This window comes from Rattus rattus, chromosome 6, assembly GCF_011064425.1.
Source record: "Rattus rattus isolate New Zealand chromosome 6, Rrattus_CSIRO_v1, whole genome shotgun sequence".
In the NCBI taxonomy this organism is placed as follows: domain Eukaryota; kingdom Metazoa; phylum Chordata; class Mammalia; order Rodentia; family Muridae; genus Rattus; species Rattus rattus.
Genome location: NC_046159.1, coordinates 86,509,963 through 86,529,899, shown reverse-complemented (window position 1 = coordinate 86,529,899; position 19,937 = coordinate 86,509,963). Strand labels below are relative to the sequence as shown.

The 19,937-nt window shown below is 45.7% G+C and overlaps 1 protein-coding gene across 2 annotated transcripts in view; it reads right to left on the bottom strand.

Moving 5' to 3' along the window:
* Positions 1–19,310, bottom strand: part of Scrn1 (secernin 1) — a 63,177-nt gene extending 43,867 nt beyond the window's left edge. Inside the window, exons 1-2 of one of the 2 annotated variants that reach the window (XM_032906461.1) lie at positions 19,070–19,310; positions 1,990–2,149 (exon numbers count right to left, since the gene is read on the bottom strand). In XM_032906461.1, coding sequence (XP_032762352.1) covers positions 1,990–2,148 — 159 coding nt within the window. In that variant the 5' untranslated portion in view covers position 2,149; positions 19,070–19,310. Of the gene's footprint in view, positions 1–1,989; positions 2,150–18,011; positions 18,135–19,069 lie in introns of those variants that run through there. The other variant, XM_032906462.1, reaches the window with a different exon arrangement.
* Positions 19,311–19,937: the final 627 nt, after the last annotated feature.

Genomic DNA, 19,937 nt, shown 5'->3' with positions numbered 1-19,937 from the left:
TCGAGAATTCCATTGAAGGTTGGAGCCAGGGACTAGTTAGTGGCTCATCATCCTGTATGGGAATGACTACACCAAGTCACACCCAACTCTACCTTCCTCACAACAGGCAGCTCCTCATCGGGGTCTGTGACCTTTTGGTGCTAATGTGTACTTAAAAGATTGAAGCAGAAATGGTTGTTCAGAAAGCACCCAACATGTTGGTAACTGCACTTTTAAAACCAAGCAGGATGTGAGAAAAATCTTTTATTTTTTTCCAACTAAGCAGTATAGTAAGAAAGAGTTTGTTCACTTACTAGTCCAGTTTTTCTTTATAAATTCTTAGTCATTTAACAATTACCATTTAAACACACTAACAAATATACCATAACTAAGAAGCATTCAATTTTCCAAAGGAATAGAAAGGAAGGAATTAGGCAATCCTCTCCATAACGGGTTTAAAAAAAAGAAAAAAAAAGAACTTCAACAGAATTTAGCATGTACCTCTGACCTATTTTTAAAACATTTAAATGGGAATGTATGCAGAGATTTTGATACAATGAAGCTGTACAAGTCTTGGTCCCCACACCAGCATCCTGATGTGGGTGTCTACAGGAATCCCCACTCGATCAGGCCGTGGCAAAGGCACCACTACCTTATTGCATTCAACATAGAACCCAACACAATCCTAAAAGAAAATAACCAGAGGTATAGGAATCAAAGGACCCCCCTCCTCGGAGGCCATAATGGGACACCTGGAAACTGCAAAAGAATCCTTGGCCAAAGCCGACACAGAATCTGGTAAATTAGCTGGATTTAAAATTATGTAAGATAACCATCAGGAAAGTCCAATAATGCACTTGAGAAACACAGAGACGCACACTGCCATGCATTTCTGGTGGACGTGCAAACAGTAAGCCACCTATGGGAAGAAATACGATCACATGTTTACTTAGATCATGACCTGGAATCTCATTCCTGGTACCTTTAAAAATGAAAAGTTAAAGCACTCAAAGACTCAAAATAGAAAATGATGGACAATCTCTAACACGATCGAAATACAGAAAACCAAACATTACGGTAGAGTTTTAAATGGCCACTACTCATCCTGCACTGCTGGCAGCAGTGAGGAACTAGAAAACAACCCAATGGCCAACCCCAGTGTGGGGCCGCGGCACTGCCACTGAGTGTGAAGCTACACAATGAGGTCTATGTCGTGCATACTGCACCTTCCGACCTCCAAGTGTGTTGGCTGCCATGTGAATGTCCCCGCAGGCTCAGATGTTTGAGTTCTAGGTCCCTAGTGTGTGGTACTGTTTGGATGGGTTTGGAACATATGGTCTGACTGGAGGAAGTGTATCCCTGAGGGTGGACTTTGGACTTTTAAAAGCCATGTGCGACTCCCAGAGTGCTCTTTGCTCCCTGCTTTTGGTTAGAGGTGTGAGCACTTGGCTTGCTGCTCCAGATGCCTGTCTGCTGCCGGGCTCTCCCACTGTGATGGTGACGAACTCTTACCCTTCTTATCCAAACAAACCCTTCCTTCTGTAAGTTGGTTTGGTCATGGTGTTTTACCACAGCAACAGAAAAGTAACTAAGACACCACACTATGAATTCTGTTGGGAAGAAAAAAAGCAGCCCAGCTGCCGTGGCGTACTCTTGTAATCCCGTAATCCCAGCACCCAGGAGGCTGAGGCAAGAAGATGCTGATTTTAAGGTTTTTGATGAAGAGAAGAGAAACTGAGTGAGGAGATTTTGATGAATCTATCTTGTTTTCCAGGTTTGTCTGTGGAGTTGTGGTAAATATTTTTCCTTAACCATAAGACAATTGTGAACACAGAATTCTCCCGGTGCCCTTGTTGTTAAGGCTCTGAGCACATCTGCATGAAAAGCGTCAGTAGTGGAAATGACAGGACTGTCTGAACGGTACGCAGGCTTCTGGGGAAAAGCTGGTGCTTAAGGTGAAGCCAGAGGAAGACATTTGAAGGATCAGAGGGACCACCTCTTATCGCTTACCTCAACTTTGCTCTCAGCTTCATGGTCAACAGCTGGGAAGTACACGACCTCCTGCACTTCATCTCTGGGCCGCGCTGAATTTTTCCCAAACACCACCAGACCATCCTTGGCTCGAGGTGGCAAAGCCACAAAGGAGTAACTCGGAGGCGCACCAGACATCCTGCAAAAAGAACAGCAGTGAGGGCTGTGGCAGCGGGCTAGACAAGGGCACCCTTCAGCTCCGGGTGCTTGACTCACACACCAGCACCTACCACAGGCTAACGATCGACCTGCCTGCCGTTAACTCAGAACAGTACCCCGCTGCCATCAGCCTGGGGAGTCTGATGTAGAACTGCACAGTTGCAGAGACCACACAGGCTCAGTCCTTCCTGGGTTAAGTAAACTCAAATTGGCAGCAGGCCATAGTGGCGGCCAAAAAGGGTCAGTGACATAGGAGAGAGCAAAAGAGGTTATTGTTCCTGGTATCGCACCACACACACACACACACACACAATCACACACACAATCACACACACAATCACATGAATAAGTAATATACAGTCATCTCTTGGTGTTCACAGGAGATCGATGCCAGGACCCTGCAGAGACACCCAGGCCCTCCTATAAAAGTATTTGCAACCTATATACATTTCCTGTAGGCTTCAAATCATCTCTAGATTGTTTAGAATGACTAACACAGTGTAAATGCTACATAAATAATTCATATACTATATTGTTTGGGGAATAACAAGATGAAATAGCCCGTGTGCGCTTAGTTTGAATGTAATTCCCCTTTGTAATTTCTGACACTCAGCTGTCTGAAACCACACATCTAGAACTAACAATGATGCAGTGAGCCAACTTTCCCTTGGACCAGAGGTGCATGGGGGCCACCATTTAATCAATTTGGGCATTATAAGGAAAATGATTTAGAGATAGAAAAGGTGGGGACACTCTTTTAAAACCATTTTTACTCAGCCACAGCGGCATAATATGCCAGTGCTTCAGGTGTTCCTCTACCTCTCTGTTGGTGTCTGGACTGGCTTGCTCTCTTCTCCCTGGGCAGGGGTGGGGTTCACATATGCCCAGGCATTCCTTACACCAATACCTTTGACAGCTAAGCCCAGCTCAGTTCTCAACTTGAGTTTCCAAGCCCTCTACCCGGCTACCTCTCTGATGTCCAAGGCTGAACTTTCTCAAGATGAGCCTTTTCTCGAAGTTCCAGACCTGAAGGCCAGCTCCACCATCCATCCCATTAAAGCACCAGCATTCGGAAGCCATCCTTTCTGGCTGCTTCACCATCTCCTACATCCCTCTGGGAATTAGCCATTCCCTTTCATCCCAACTGCTGCCCCTGTGCACCACCATCTCCAGCCAAGAACTTAAAAAAACAAAAAAACAATCATTTCCTGCTTCAAACATCCACATTGCTGCCAGAGCAATTTTTTAAGAATGCATTCAACAGTGTAATCTCTGCTTTAGACACTTTGAAGGCTGATGACAGCTTTTAAAACAAAGGCCTGGTAAATGAAGGCTAATCAGCCTGCGTCTCCCTGCCTCAGCCTCACCCCGCCCTCCATCGTCAGCAACACGCAGGCCCCTTTCCGGTTCTCCAACACCCTAGGCCTTTGCTCTGCTCCCACCTCAACCCAACTCTCTCCCTGCTGTCTGTGTAGCTGTAACTCTAACAGCTTCCGCTCGTTTGAACACCATTCCAGTTCGAGTAGCTATGTTACTCCTCTCATAAAAACTCATCCTTTGCTTTTGAAGTGACAATCAGTCTGAAACACCTCTGTGATCATCTCAGTAGCAACGATCAATGGTCTCTCCATCCGAAGGCCCCACAAGATAACAGTGAGGACCGGGTCTCTTTAGCACGCCACTGCAAACCTGGATCCACAACCTAGCTTATGCACAGTGTATTCTCAATAAACAAGCACCATCTTGTCTTCTAACGTTCTACAAACGGAAGTTTCTGTCTACGAGTATCTCCTTTGTGATGACCCTGCACCTGGTTCGAGAGCCTTTTCCCTTAGTCCTTTTGCATATGGTGACCTGATTCAAAGCTGCTGACAATGTGGTGATTGTAGAGGTGTTCCAGACTGTGCTTGTCACTTCAAAAGCAGAGAACCGACTTTTAAGAGAGGTGAGAGGTGTGACGTGGTCATAGAGTTGGAAAGCTCTTTGAACTTGAGCAGAAGCCATTAGAGTTACAGCTCTACAGGAAGCAGGGACAGAGCAGGAGTGGAGGAAGGGACAGAGCAAAGGCCCAGGGTGTTGGAGAACGGGAAAGAGGCCTGCTCTAGAAAGGACCCCGCCAGTTAGTCACCATCCATGAGCACTAACACATTCGGCTCGGTCTAGCATAACAAAAATGAGTTGCTCGTAACTATATATCTTCATCTGCTTTCAATAAAGAAAGGAAGGAGGGAGGGAGAGACAGAGGGAGGGAGGGAGGGAGGGAGGGAGGGAGGGAGGAAGGAAGGAAGGAAGGAAGGAAGGAAGGAAGGAAGGAAGGAAGGAAGGAAGGAAGGCAAGCAGGCAACCAGCAAGTCCTTGAGGGCCGGTCCCATGCCACCCAACTACTGTGGTCCCTTCTCCAACTCGATGAGTCCATTTTATACAGCAATGGTTCTGCCCTGAGGGTCATGACCCCTTTGGGCATCAAATGATCCTTTCACAGGAGTCACCTAAGACTATGGGAAAACACAGATATTTACATTATGATTCATAAAATAGCAAAATTACAGATATAGCAATGAAAATAATTTTATGGTTGAGGGTCAGCGCAACACGAGGAACTGGATTTAAAGTCCTCAGCATTAGAAAGGTAGAGGGCCACTGCTCTAGGCTGACTCAAAGCCCAACTCTGCCAGCTACCAGCTGTGTGACCGCAGGCAAGTTCCTCTACCTCCCTGAGCCTCTTCCATAAATATTTTGTCTCAGCTCACATACTTCTCCTTACAGGTGTCAAATTAGATGACCCAGAAGACATATTTTATAAATATCGGGGAAGATAGAAGATATCTTGGGGTTGACTTTTAAAATAGAGCACCACCACCACCCCCAGCAAGCCAGTCAAAATTGGCCAACTTCATTCACACCTGCGACAGCTATCAAGTCTCCGTATTTAGAAACTACCTTAGCAATTCTATGCACAGGCTACACCAAGCACAGGCCTTTCCTTTATAAGAGGTATTTGCAGAATACATAAAACCCAAGGGGTTTTTAGGAAGCACCTAGTGTTTCACCAAGGGCTTCTGCTTGCTCAGCAAGTCACCTGGGCTGTTCATTCAAGTAAACATGAGGAGAACACAGACCAGAGAAGCCCAGGGAGGTCGGAATCAACGACTGTGGCTTTTTCATTGGGTTTCTTGGATAAGCGGGAATGCTAGACAGTGGTGCGATCGATCAGTCAATACTTCTCTTTCATCCCCTAACCCCTTTCCTTTGTGTGTGTGCGTGTGTGTGTGTGTGTGTGTGTGTGTGTGTGTGACTAGAAGAGCTAGTAAACTACCTCACAACCGTCAGCTGAGGTAAGCGTCAACTTAATTTGCCTAAGTCCAATCTACTTGCCTCAGAGAGAACTCAGCAAGACTCCTGGACCAGCTGACAGTGGAAATGCCGCATCTCCTCACTCTAGTGTGCTGACCACTAGCCCTAACGTCTCCTCACTCTACTGTGCTGACCACTAGCCCTCACGTCTCCTCACTCTAGTGTGCTGACCTCTAGCCTTATGCAGTCACTGGAGTATGTTCAGTTTGGCCACAGAACTGAATTGTCAGCTTTATTTTTAAAAAGAAAAAAAAAAGCTTAACAATTTACATTCCAGCTGCCGCATGAGCTGTCTAAGAACTCTATTGGGTGCAGTGGCCACACCATCTCCCAGGTTTCTGCTAGTTCCAAAGTACTTTGAAAACATGACCATTTAGCCCAGTGACTAAATATTTGATCAGCCACCAAAACTGCATTAGTTACCAGTTGTAGGGCACCATAGCAGACACCCCTTAGTCCTAGCACTCTGAAGCAAGGAGGAGGTTTGTGAGTTGAAGGCCAGTGGAGTCTACATAACAAATTCTAAGTCGGCCAGGACCAGATAGTGAAACCCTGCCTCTAAATAAAACAAACAAATAAACAAAAACAGCAAACCGCCTACCATTAGCAAAGACTAGCAGGATGCTTGTGGAAGCCGGCCTGGTTACAGGAACTCTGAAGAGGGTTTCCAAGCTGACATTCAGGGTCAATATTCTTTTTATCTCGATGTGAATATCATGGTGGTAAGGCAGAATCCACCAGGAAGACAGTATCATCGTAACCCCAAATGTTGTTTTTACTTCCTCTCTTTGGAGATCTTTGATGCCTTCATTTTTTTTTTTCCTTCCAACTTCCACCCATCTCCCCTGAGCAGGCATGGCTTCCTAACCCAGTGTGTGTGTGTGTGTGTGTGTGTGTGTGTGTGTGTGTGTGTGTGTGTGTTTGGAGGGTATAGTGGGGGGTACAGTGAGGTGGGGGAAGGAAGCCTCGACACTGTATCAGTGAGTAAAGCTGGGAGCAGGAGACATGGTCCTCCAGGGAGGAGCACATCAACTGGCTGTCCAGTGCCAAATGATCAGCCCTGAAAATAAACATACAAGTAACATTACATGGACTCAACAGGTCATATTTGGGAATATATGTACATGTAATACATATATACATGCAAGAACAATTAGTGAAAACAGAGGCCATGACTTTGAACAGGAGCAGGGAGGACCACATGGGAAGGATCGGAGGGGGGAAAGGGAAGGGAGACATGTTCTAATTATAATCTCAAAAGAAAGAAACGTTGTGTGCATGTGTGAGGGGGGAGGGGTCACTCAGTGGTGGTAGAGACACTGCCACCAAGACAGCACTTTCCTAACCCATGGCTTCGGTCCTCTTGTGGGTGACCGTGGAATACATGCCTCTCACAGAGTAAGGGCCACTACCGCCATAGGCAAAGTAGGGCTGTATACACCCGCACAGACCGGATTGACATCGCATTCCACACTCGCTGTGGGTCTCAAGGAAAAAAGTCTTAAGAGCGGCAGGCAGAGGGGTAGGCCTGTGCATACGGCTGCTTTGTGGCGCAAGCTCATTAGGATTCTTGCCAGGTTAGCAATTCAGTTCCAATTAATGAAACACTCTAATTTAACTCCCATCAATGGCGATGCTAAACAGGCACCTCCCAAGTCTACGCTGGGAACATTCTAGAGTGCGTTTGTGCTCTCTAGGTTCCCTAAGAGAAAATTCTTTAATTAATTATTTAATGGCTGGCCGTGCACTGGAGGAGAGGGGCCATTAAAAGACAGGAAGCTGAGATAAGTATCTCATTCAGGAACACGCAGATGCCGAGTGACAGGTAGAGAAAGGAAGTCTGATTATTTCTTAGCCGGCACAGTACGAAAAAATATCCGAGATGTCTTCTCGCACCCCCCACCAGTAAGCCAGCAGCTTTCTGTCCGCTTAGTGCTTTGTGAACAGTTGGAAGCCTCTGTCTGGGCCGCGAGTAGTGGCCAAGTGAGGCTAACAAGTGCTTGAAATGTGTTTAGTGAAACCAAGGGGCTCCATTTTTAAATTAATTTAAGATTCAGCAGCCAACGATGTGGTAATGAATACACTAATCAGAAAAAAACACAAATACACGTTTCCCTTTGCCCAATGTTTCAGACTTCGGATTATTTTCATATTGCTGGTCATGCACACATGACAAAATACTTTGGGGAAGGACCCAAACTTAAAATGCAAAATGTGTGACATTTTCTATACACACAGCCTGGGGCGGTAATTTTATACATGTTTGATGTGCTGTCTTGATTGGCCCATCATGTTAAGCCAGACGTGAAATTCTCTATTCTTAGAGACATGAAAAGTTGCAAGCTTAAATATAATGGTTGCTTTTCTCATTGTGTGACTTAAACTCGACAAGAGACAACTTAAGGGGGAAAGGATTTATTTCGGGTCATAGTCCATCATGAAGGGAAAGACGTGCTGACAGGAACATGCAGCTGGTCACACAGCTGGTCACACTGGGTTCTCAGTCAGGACACAGAGTAGACAGTAAGTACAGTCTGCTTCCAGGGACCCACTTCCTCCAACTATGCCCCACCTTCAGGCCTGTCCTCCTTAGGGACCAAGCATTCAAACACACTAGTAGCTGTGGAATAGTCCACATTCAAACCACAATAGCAGATGCGGTGTGTCCCATCTGTACTATGTGACTTCTGTTCCACACAGGAACTAGAACAGCCAGACACCTAGAAACAGAAAATAGAACAGGGATGGCAGGGTTCGAGCAAAGGAGGAAACAAGAGAGCTTGCATTGACAAGATGGAAATCCTGGATACTGGTCATCCAGCAGAGTGGATGTACTTAACGCTACCCATCTATACGATCGGGAATGACCGAAATGGTCACTGCGTGTATGTTTTATCACAGTTACTAATTTAAAGCTAAATCTGTGCATATAGAGCTCTTCCATTCCCAGTACCGCTCCAGATCTGCTGCCATGGCTAAGCAAAGAAGCCCTGGGCCCAGCCCCTAACCCCAGGGACCTCCTCAGGACTCATGACTTCCTCTGGGATAACTCTCCTGGGGCTCCTTCAGGACTGCTACATCCACCAGCAGTCACCCTGTGCCTGGTGGCAAGAGGCTGGTCTGCAGGCATGGGGGCTGGAGTCTGTGCTCCTGTAACTAGGAAACCGTGGCAGAATGTCTAGACAAGGAGGGAGGAAGCTGCATGGGAGAAAAGGGCTTTGTTCTCAAGCTCCGGGAGGAGTTACTGAAAACATGAATGCCCTGAGCCTGGGTAGGGGGTTCTTTGTGTGGTTGCCAAACTGCCATGGCCCTTTCTCTCCACCAAGCTAGAGCGACCCTCATCAGCCACCTCAGCCAATAGCCAGAGAGCCTCGAGTTACTGGAGAGGAAGGAAATGGCTGCGTGTGTGAACGATAGCTCGTTAGCTGCTGTGAATATAATCGTGCAAACTGTCCTTCCTTATACAAAGAATGAGAATCAGTAGCCAACAGGTCTTCCCTCCTCTCCACTCTCCGAGGAACTTGGACTTCAAAGCCCAGGAAACAGTACTTTCTAGGGAAGCGAAGGAGTGATTTTTATCGATTGACGAATTCGCCTTTAAAATTATTGACATTCCTGGTGAATTGGAAATGGGACAAATGACACTCATGTATAAATTAAGTCTTCTGTTGTAGCTTTGCTACCAAAAAAGGAAGGGATGATGAAGAAGCCTGGGAAAAGAGTTGCCTAAAAATTGAAGTGTGAGCTATCTGAGACTCAGCGAGCTCGGCCTAAGATAGCATTTACACGTTCCTTTGGAGTTTGGGAGACTAGAGCATAAAACTCCAGTCAGGGGGGTACCTGATCCTAGTAGCCATGGCTTTGATTGAAGCCGTAGAAGGTGATAACTAAGTGTGTTAGCTCTCCAACTTTACAACAATAGAGGGGCTACTCTTGCTCACCATCAACCAACTCGGGAGGCTCTGGTTCATGGACTGCAGACCCCACAGCTTCTGGGTCCACGATGAGGCTATAGCAGGCAGTGCTGCCTACTCCTGATTGAAACCCGAAGAAAGAGAGGAAGGGGTTGTTGCGTGAAGGACACATATCCCCAGTGACCCATAACTCCCCTCTAGGCCCACCCTTAAAAATGCCATTATCTCAGTAGTGCCACAGGCTGAGAACCAAGTCTTCATTTAATAGGGGAGTGGGTGAATATTCTGGACACGAACTACACAGTGTAACAGTAGCAGGCTATGAGCCAACTCACCTTAATCTCAGCCCGGCCCTCTAGGAGATAATTAGAGGTCGTGAACTCTTCCCAACTTAGTAAGAGCTAGAGGAGACTTGCCAGAGCTTAAACAGCGCCTCTGGGAACATCTGCCCCCAACAGTTAACTACTGGGTCTTTTGAGCCAGTCTTCAGCTAACATGCTTCCCAGAAGGATAATATAGGCCTGCAGACTCGTTGGTTTGGGCTGGATATTGATTGCCCTTTAGAATCTTGAATTTATAGCTAACATTTTAAGACAGACATTCAGATGTTTGGCCTGACAACTCAAGGTCTGGCAAGACCTATTCACTTTCTGTATTCACTTTCTAAGACTGGAACTGGGTGGGAGAGGCAGACTGCAAGCTCCTCCTCCATCCCTCCATCCCTCCATCCCTCCATCCCCAGTCTGGGCCTGTCAGAAGATCAGGAGGATGAGATGTATACAACTGTATTCTTTCCCAAGGTCTGCCCAGCCCTGAATGCCCGTGTGCACCAGGACATGAGACAGATATGCTGTAGAGACACACAGATCCTGTTCCTGACTCCACCGACTAATTCTCAACAGTGTCATTTGGAAACGGAAACAATCCCTATACACAGCGTAGCACACAGGTTTGTGAAAGACGTCATAGAAAATAGCTAGCACTGTGGTTGCATACAGGGGGCACTCAATAGACGCTTACTTCCTGTCTCCTACTCTTCCTTGCTGATGGTACTAATCCTACCAGCGGATGGTACCCTGATCTTCAGATAGACTCCTATTCCAAAGTGCATGCTATTTACTCATGGAACACACACACACACACACACACACACACACACACACACACACACACACACACACTACACACCCAGCAATTACAATGAACCACTTACTTGAATCCTAACTTAATTAAATCATACGAAAGCCTTCTAAGTCAACCGGGCTAACATGGACAATGGGTAGATACTTGATATATCAGGGAATGGTTGTTAATGTCCTATATAGAATCATGATGCTGTGATGGCTTTCACTTAAAAACAAATGGTTTTTAGAAGCCTATGGCTTATGTAGGTGTAATAGCCAACACCAGTAGCCCCAGTTACTAGAAAGGTTGAGCTGAGTGAATCATTTAAAAGTTTGAGATCATGCTGTCTTGTCAATATGGCAAGACTCTGAGAAGGAAGAGAAAGGAGATAAAAAGAAAACCCTCATCTAAAAACCATGTGTCTTATAAAAATGCATATTATATAAAATGCTACAAGGAAATAATTCAGGATGAAGAGGAAGGGCTCAGAGGAAAAAGGAGTGTTTGAGATAAAAGCTGAGCTAGGAGATGGGCAGGAACGTGAGGTCTGTTCTACTGCACCCTTTCCTTTCTCAGATGCTTGAATTTTCCTATAATAAGCAACATTTCAAAAGTAAGCCTGGCCGGTGGTGCGTGCCTGCAATCCCAGCACTCGGGAGGCTGAGACAGGAAGATCACAGGTTGGAGGTGGCAGTGATGAGACCCTGTCTCAAAGGTTCAAAACATAAGAATATAAAAGCAAAGTGCATGGTTAGAATTCTTAAAAGATGAGAGGTTACACTGGGCTGATCTACTAGAAAGATGGTCTCCTAAAGTTACAATTCCACGGTGTCTCAGACAACTCCTTGAAGAAGGAATGTTGAAACAGGAAAGACTTTAGTTTGACTTGGAATATTCATACACTATAGGAAAAGTATCATGTACCATATATATTACATGCATATAGTTCATACATACAAACACACAACATGCAACACACACACAATGATTCAAAAAGCATATGTTATTCAGGGCCTTATTCTTCCTCAAATACAACCACTTGCATAAGAATCAAGTAACTTTTATGATGTGAAAATTGTCTATCAGCAAAAGTGAAGAAATACATGTGGGGAAAAGCTACTAAAATGAAGAGTTCACACCACTGTGAATATGGCATTTAAATCCTTGTTGTCTAAGAAGATGCTGAAATGTAAAGGAAGTGGGCAGGGTGGTGTGAGGTGGTCCATAGTCCACGGGGCTACAGGCAACACTCTATATTTTCCTCAAGCATTTTTCCCACATTTTCCCACATGACTACGAAAAATATGCAACAACAAAAGTTTTAAATGGAACAGCTGCAACTAAATAATTTGTCATCAAATGCAGCTAATGACTGTGGCCCTGTGGTGGGGCAGGGACTCTGATGGCAACTGGTGAGCTACAGAGAACACTGGCCACTCCCCCACAGGACCCAGGTTCAGCTTCCAGCATCCACACGGGGGCTCACAAATGTGTGTAACTCCAGCTCCGTGGAACCCGATGCCTTCTCCGGTCTCTGATGGCAGTGCATGCACTCTGTGCACAGACATACACGTAGACAAAACATACACAAACTCATACACATAACCAAACAAATGCACATACACAAAACAAAAATAGATAATGACTTTTTAAAGGGCTTCTGAAATGAAGGGAAGAAGAGAAATAAACTCAATACAACCTTTTTTTTTAAATTTAATCCAGGAAGGAGTGGACAAACAATCTAATAGGACCCAGGCCAGGGAGATAAGATGAATGTAGTCAAATCAAGGTCATTATAAGGAAGATGTTCCTATACATGGCAGATTGGAAAGTAATTTTTCGTTTTTCAAAGGGGATGAGGAGGGAGAGAAGGAGGGAGGGAAAGAACGCAAGATGTCAATGACACCGGTGAGGGATACAGTGTCAGGGTAATTACTGTTATAGCTACATTAAGGCTGTTTCAGAAAGCCAGACAGACCCACAGTCTGGAATCTGTGCGTGCATATATTACGTTCTTCACATGTAATATGGGTATGACGGCAACCTTGTATAGCTATATGTGGATCATTTGGAATAAAATCCATCAAGAAGGGGTTGGCGGATTTAGCTCAGTGGTAGAGCACTTGTCTCAGCAAGCTCAAGGCCCTGGGTTTGGAATTCAGCTCTGAAAAAAAGAAGAAGAAGGAGGAGGAGGAGGAGGGAGGAGGAGGAGGAGGAGGAGGAGGAGGAGGAGGAGGAGGAGGAGGAGGAGGAAGAAGAAGAAGAAGAAGAAGAAGAAGAAGAAGAAGAAGAAGAAGAAGAAGAAGAAGAAGAAGAAGAAGAAGAAGAAGAAGAAGAAATCCATCAAGAAAAGGATCACCTTAAGAACAGAGTCCAGTGTGTTTGAGAGAGCAGAGGCCTGTGGTCATCGCCAAGAGCATGCTCCACAGGACACACTCTGAGCAACGATGAGAGCCACCTCCAGGGCCCTTTCATCCCCTTCTGTCCCATTTCCAACACTGCTGTCACTGTGTCCACTAATTTGGCAGGTTGCTTTGAATCATGACCTTCCTATCCTACCATCTGTCTTCCTCTCCATCTAAACAATGCGCTGTCTATTCTAATCTTTGCCATTACCATGATTTGAGACGTACCTGTAACTCTGTAAACTGGGATTATTCTTTAAAAGAATCCTCCCTGTCGTTATTAAAGTGGAAGCTTATAATTTACCTCTCGCTGTAAAGCAAATGGCTTAAATGTCCACTTTCTACAGAAGAAATAAAATTATAATTATTGTACAAACACATCTTGCTGGTGTGAAATGAGATTATTTTACAACAAGCAAAATGAAATTTAAAACATCTTGCAATCATCCATTAGTGCTGGAGCTTTTTATTGGGTTTTATCATTAGCAATTTTTTTCCAATTAATAGCAGGTATGTCCACAGACAGACAGACAGACAGACAGAGGGACCTGGAAGGATTAACTCAGAGTGTAACAGAAATAGAAACCTTACATTTCACTTTATTTATCTGGTTATGCAGCCTGAACTTTTTTTATAGTGAGGTCATTTTCCTTTATCGGCACTTTGATTCCTTAAAATCTGATTACTTCAGTGAGTAAGAAGGAAGGACACCTTAAGATATTCCATTAATATTTCAGGTCACTGGGTCACTACTGAGACTAATCAGAAAGTACACAAGGGCCTCAAGAACATACATGGCTCTTGATCGCTGCATTTTAATTAGCAATTTTCAGACAGAGGAATTGGCAAAATATATTTTGAGCATCTAACCACTGCGCTCAGGGGAAATGAAGGGGAAACGAAGCTGAGGTGTTCTCAAGGTCTTTGTCTTCCCGAGAAGGGGTGTGCTGTGTGTGACCAGAGAGGAAGGGAGTAACCTGATTTCAACAATGACCAAATCCCTGGGGAGCTTTCACAGTGTCTCCATCACCATAGGGAGGGCAGGTACAGGGAGATTCAGGTCAAGCACACACTCAGTAAGACCGGAGGAGTCACCTCAACCTCCTTCTCCCAGGTTTTCCTAGGGCCTCGGCTATCATCTTGTCATCCTGACCAGAAGACCTATCTAACCGCCTGAGTGATGATGTGGAGTGATGCAGGGGAACAGAGGCAGGCAGATAAATTAACACACACCTGTGCCCTTTTACCTTCTAGGACCTCAGGAATCTCACCTGCTACACAGGAAATGGGAGCATGTGGCCTTGGTGATGGCACCAACAGGAACTGCAAAAGCATGCCTAAGAGCCTCCGAGAGCAAAGCTTCATATAAGGCTCAGATGGAGAACAGAGCTGGGGGTGTGGTGTACAGAATGGTAAAGGGATGTGCCTCTGACTGGGGAGAGGCTGAAGTGCTAGGCTGTGGCTGGTGAGAGGTGAATAAAATTATAAGATTTAATGTGGACAGTAGAGAAATTCTCAAGGGCAGGGTATGTTCCGAAACTCCCAGTGCTACTCAGAGCTATTAATCCTCCCTAAATGAATCTGTGGATTCAATATGGCAGCAATCAACATATGGATGGGGCTTTTGGAGAATGTGTGTTCAAATGATCTTGAGGGCTTTGAGGGCTTGGGAGCTCAGTGGTGGAGTCCGTGCTCAGAGCCCTGTTTCAGTTCCCGGCACATCTCCAAAATGTACAAAAGAAAGGGGGCTGACAGAGAAGGCTCAGAAGTGAAAACTAATGAAGTGGGTCTAGTCCTAAGTGATATTAAACTATGTTACAAAATTATAACTGGTATTAAGATGGTTTGACATTACACAAAAGAGAACAGAATGGAGGGTCCTGAAATGAGGCCATACATGGTGAGGAAGTCTGTTTGAAACTGAGGAAAAGGATGTTTTAGATGATCTGACATCAGTGACTGTGGGCTACGAAGACAACGAAAAGTATGCCCAGGCCCCCAACTTGCTTCTATCTAAAATAAGCTACTAAAATTCAAGTTGTTAGCTGTTTTACAACATCATAAAATTACAAAACATCTGGACGCATCTTAAAAGTAATATAGAGGACAAAAAGCCTACTAAGTGTTTTAGTTTCATCTCAATTACTGTGACAAAAATACTCTGACAAAAACAACTTTAAGGAGAAAGGGTTTATATTCTACCAACGATTCTAGGTTATAGCTAGTCACATTGGGAAAGGGAAGGTAGAAACTTGAAACAGGTAGTTACACATAGACTGCATGTACGCCTAGTGTTCAACTTAATATTTTCATTCTTACATAGTTCAGAACCCCAACCTAGGGAATGGTGCCACCCACAATGGACTGTATCTTCCCACATCAATCAAAGTATCAAGACAGTCTTCCACAGAATTGTTACACAGGCAAACCGAATCCAAACAATCCTTCATTGAGACTTTCTTCCCAGTTGATTCTAAGTTACGTCAAGTTGATTATTAAATCTAACCATCACAGGACATCAGCAAAAATAGATAAGTAAAATCAATAGGAAATGGGAAAATATTACTGACTTATTTATAACAAAACTCAAAATTTATATGACAAAATGTTACACATATAATATTGGGACACACATTTGTAATGTTCATCAAAAAAAGTTAACTTTCCTAATGTATAAAGAATTTTTATCAATCAATAAGAAAAATCCACTTCTAAAAATCAATATTCAAACTCTAGAAATACTAGAGCAGCAAATGTAAAGAGTCAAAATATGTACTCAAAACATGCAATTGTACCCACAACTGAAGAACTGTAACTAAAGGTATCATTTTCTCATAAAAGGTTACAAAGTTTTAAAATTTGAAAATATGGGCTGGGATTTAGCTCAGTGGTAGAGCGCTTACCTAGGAAGCGCAAGGCCCTGGGTTCGGGTCCCCAGCTCCTGAAAAAAAGAAAAAAAAAAAAAAAAAAAATTGAAAATATTCAGTCTTGACAAGGGAATGAGGAAAGTAACTGAATAGTTTTGTCATGTCTAATTTACTTCATTGTAATTTAAAGCTATAAACCCCACCTTGGATACGCCCATCTATCTATACTCCAATGTAAATGACTGTATTCTCTTGAATATACTTTCATCGAATCCCACTACTCTCCAGTTCACTAGACTAAAGGAAAAAGTAGGCCCAGTGTTCAGGGTTGTGCTTTGCTTGTGGCTTTATGTCTCTAAGCTTGTTTATTGTACCATCATCCTCTGGTAAAACAAGAACAGCAAAGAACCAAGAAGACACCAGGTACAGGGAAGTGGCAAAATGGCAGATTGCAACCAACAGTCCCCTGAGATCATGCCCACAAAATAGTCCGCTCTCTTCCAGTGTCAACCACTCACTCCTGTTTAGTTCCCATCCTTTTCCTCCCCCTTCCCCCTCCTCCCTCCCCTTTCCCCCTCCCCCTCCCTCTCCCCCCTCCTCCCTCCCCCTCTCTTCTCCCTCCCCTCCTCCCTCCCCTCCCTTCTCCCCTCCTCCTCCTGTCTCTTTATACCCAGTGTCACTAGCAGTATCAAGAACCTCTTGCCAAACACAGCAAGCTCCAGGACAGCCATAGCTGTATAGACCAGGCTGGCCTCAGACTCATGGAAATCCAAGGCTTTAGCCTCCTGAATGCTGAGATTAAAACCAGACCTGGACTAGGGTTGCTCATTTTTAAAACTTATTTTCGGTTTCTTCAACATGTCCTCACATTCATGTTCTAATGTAGATAGCAGTTTTAGATGGCACATGTCACGGCTGTATCTGCCTTCGCTATGGCATCCCTCTCTATTCCTGGCTCCTGTCTACCCCATTCCCCATCTCCTGCTACCCTCTTCTCTGTGGCAATTGGCTGGGAAAGCAGAACGGCAGATTTTCCATCCCCTCATCACCCTACAGAACACTAACCCATGCAGAGGCCCTGGCTCTGCTCTCCCGGACCTGGGGCCACCAATTCACAACTAAAATTCAAGTTATGTGAAAATCCAGCTTCTGACCAGCCCTGGAGTTACTTCAACCCGGGCTTGTCTATTATTTTTACATAAAAGTAGATGCCGTGCCCACTTCTGTTTCTTGGCAAGATAAATTCAGCTAAGAGTTGTCCACCAATACAAGACAAGCTACCGGATTTTCAAAGATGTGGTTATAATTAAAGTTGTGGTCCTTACGTAGAGATGCGGTTTCAGCACCAGAAAAAGTGAGCTGAGCCTAAGGTGGACACCTTCATGCAGTCAGTTAAATGGGCCCGTGGGGAGGGGGAGGTGTAGTCCCTTAAACACCTGAGTTTTTAAATCCACCTGAGTTTGCTTCCCTTTGCTCAGATATTCAGGGCCAACCTGCTCTCCCCTTCAGACATGGAAAGGTGGCGTGTGGAGATCTGAACAGGAAACTCTTCGTCAGCCTCAGCCATAGGCATGACCTTAGTTGTCCATCTCCCCTGCAGTTTAACCTCGATGCCGCCTGTGGCAAGCTTGCTCAGTTACTTGCAGCTCTGCTAGCCTAGCCCTCAGAGAAAGCTTCCTCTCTTTCCATTATCCCCAGGGCACCTGCCTCCTCACTCGCGTCCTCCTTCCTAAAAGACAAGATGGCTGGCAGCCCTGCAGTGAAAAGCGAAAAGAAAAGCTGCCTTATGAGAAAAAAAAAAAAAAAAATCCTGAAATGAGTCACCTTTCAAGAATTTGCAATCCTAGTGCCTGGGTGCTGCGGTGCTAAGTCAGCTCTTCCAAAGCCATTGCCTGTATGGATTTGTTGTGTGCACTGTTCCCGGCCGGTGTTTACACTGTGCACCCATCCTTTACAAAGCCACTTGTAGGTAGAAAGTATGTGAGCTGTGCACAGTTGACTTTAAATGGGTCTAATGAAAATCACCAAATTAGACTTAGGCTTTATACCAGCTTTCGACAAGTTAGGGAAAACAGCTGTAGCTCCCCAAACTTCCCTCTTGCTCCCCCAGCTCTGCAGCTTCGCTAGGATTTAACCAGCTCCTGGTACACTCCGACCTATACACAGAAGAGCCTTACCTCCTGCTGTTTCTCTCCACAGCTCAAGTCTGGGGGCAGCTGTGCTTGGCTGTGGTCTGCTAGGGTTCCGCCTGGCCTGATTTTTCATGCTGCCATTTTGAATTAGCATAGGCTTCCTTAGCAAGTGATGAGGATTTAGGCAGGCGTGAAGCACAGTAAACACACACACACACACACACACACACACACACACACACACACACACACACACACACACACCAGGAAGAAGCACTTAACAAGCTACGATTACACAGAAATACACTTCGATTTAACAGAACCCTACCAGGTCAGCTTGGGAGACAGAAAATAATAAGTTGCCTTAAATGTAAATAGGTGTAATTACGTTTTTATTCCTAAATTCTAACCGATTTTCTAAAATTCAAGCGTCCCTTTCGTCCTGCAGACCTCACTGTGGTTGCTAAATAATTATGCCTGGACAGAAAAAATAAAAACAAAAACAAAAACAAACGAGGAAATAGAGGTAAACTGAGGTGCACCGATATCAAGGGTCCAGACACCTGCCATGACCCCACCCTCATTCCAATGTGCAGGGGTGAGGCCTGGAGCGAAGCAATGCCTGGTCCCAGCTCACTGACCCTTAGAGATGACCACAGATCCAGGGACTCCGCCGGGCGGCCAAGGGCAGCGGCCTGGTCAGGCGCCGCGGGCGCAGTACTCGGGAAGAAGCCAGGCTCTCTCAGAGAGAGGTAAGGCGAGCCCGGAACCACCGGAGCCGCCGGGTGAAGCTCAGGGGCCCAGGAAAGCTCAGAGACACTTCCCGGGGCGTTGCAAGTTGGCGCCCAGGAAAAGCAGCACCGGGTTGTAAGACTGAAAGGGAGGTGCGGGAAGGATGCGGGGTGGAGAGCAGGAGCAGGTTCTGGCCCTGATCTTGAATCGGGCCCGACCGAGGCCACCTAACCTCTGATCTCCCCTTCCCCGGTCCACACTCGGGAGGGGAGGCAACGAGACATTAGAGTTGCAATGGGAAATGTGGTGACTGCCCAACGGAAGAGCAGTTGCCTGAGCCCCGGCGCTCCCCGCGTAGCCTGAGGCCTCACCTGCCAAGCAGCCGGCTCCAGCCGAGTCCAGCGGTGCAGATGCTGCGATTGCGGAGTTGGGGGCGCTGCGGCAGCTAGGTTACAGCCTCCGCATCAGTAGCGCAGAAGACCGCTGGCGCTCCAGCTCCCCAGACTCCAGGCTCTCCAGCCCCCTGCTAACAGCTGGTTTGGTCACGCGACCGCAGACCCACCCTCCTCCTCCCTGTGCTCTGGGCCCCAGGACTCCGCTGTGTTTGACAGCTGAGGCCTCAGAGCCCGCCCCGCCTGGGAGGGGAGGGCACCGGGAGCCCCCAAGAACAGCAGAGTGGGCGGGACTCAACAGAAAGTGGTTCCCTTCTTCCTAGATTTTTATTTCTTGGTTGCAACTCTCTCAAAGGGAAGAACCAGTCCCAGCTTTCTCCTGGCAACATTTTACTCACCCTGGTTGCTAGTCTGAGCCTTGGCGCCTAGGCAAGAATTCCCTGCAGAGATGCGCATTCTTCATTTGGTTGACTCGTTGTTAAAGTCGTTCCCTGATGTTAACTGATTGGGATCGTGTTCATAAACCAGACTATGCAGCATACTCACACTTTGTGGACCAAGATCACACAGCAAGTAACAAAGGCACACTAGGGTTAATAAACTTTTGACTGGGAGACGGGTGATGCCCACCTCAAGGTTATTGACACAGTGATTCAGGGACTGAGACCCGATCCACCTTGTATAGATTGATAAGAAAAGGCCATGTGAAACTCTAAGATAGAATCTACCGGGAAGGCTGGCAGATGAACACAAATCAGAGTTTTATAGCCTCTATGGGGAGAGGTTGGCAATATCTCTCAGGATAAGACCATATGTAGATTTTCACCTGATTCCACTTTTGGAATTT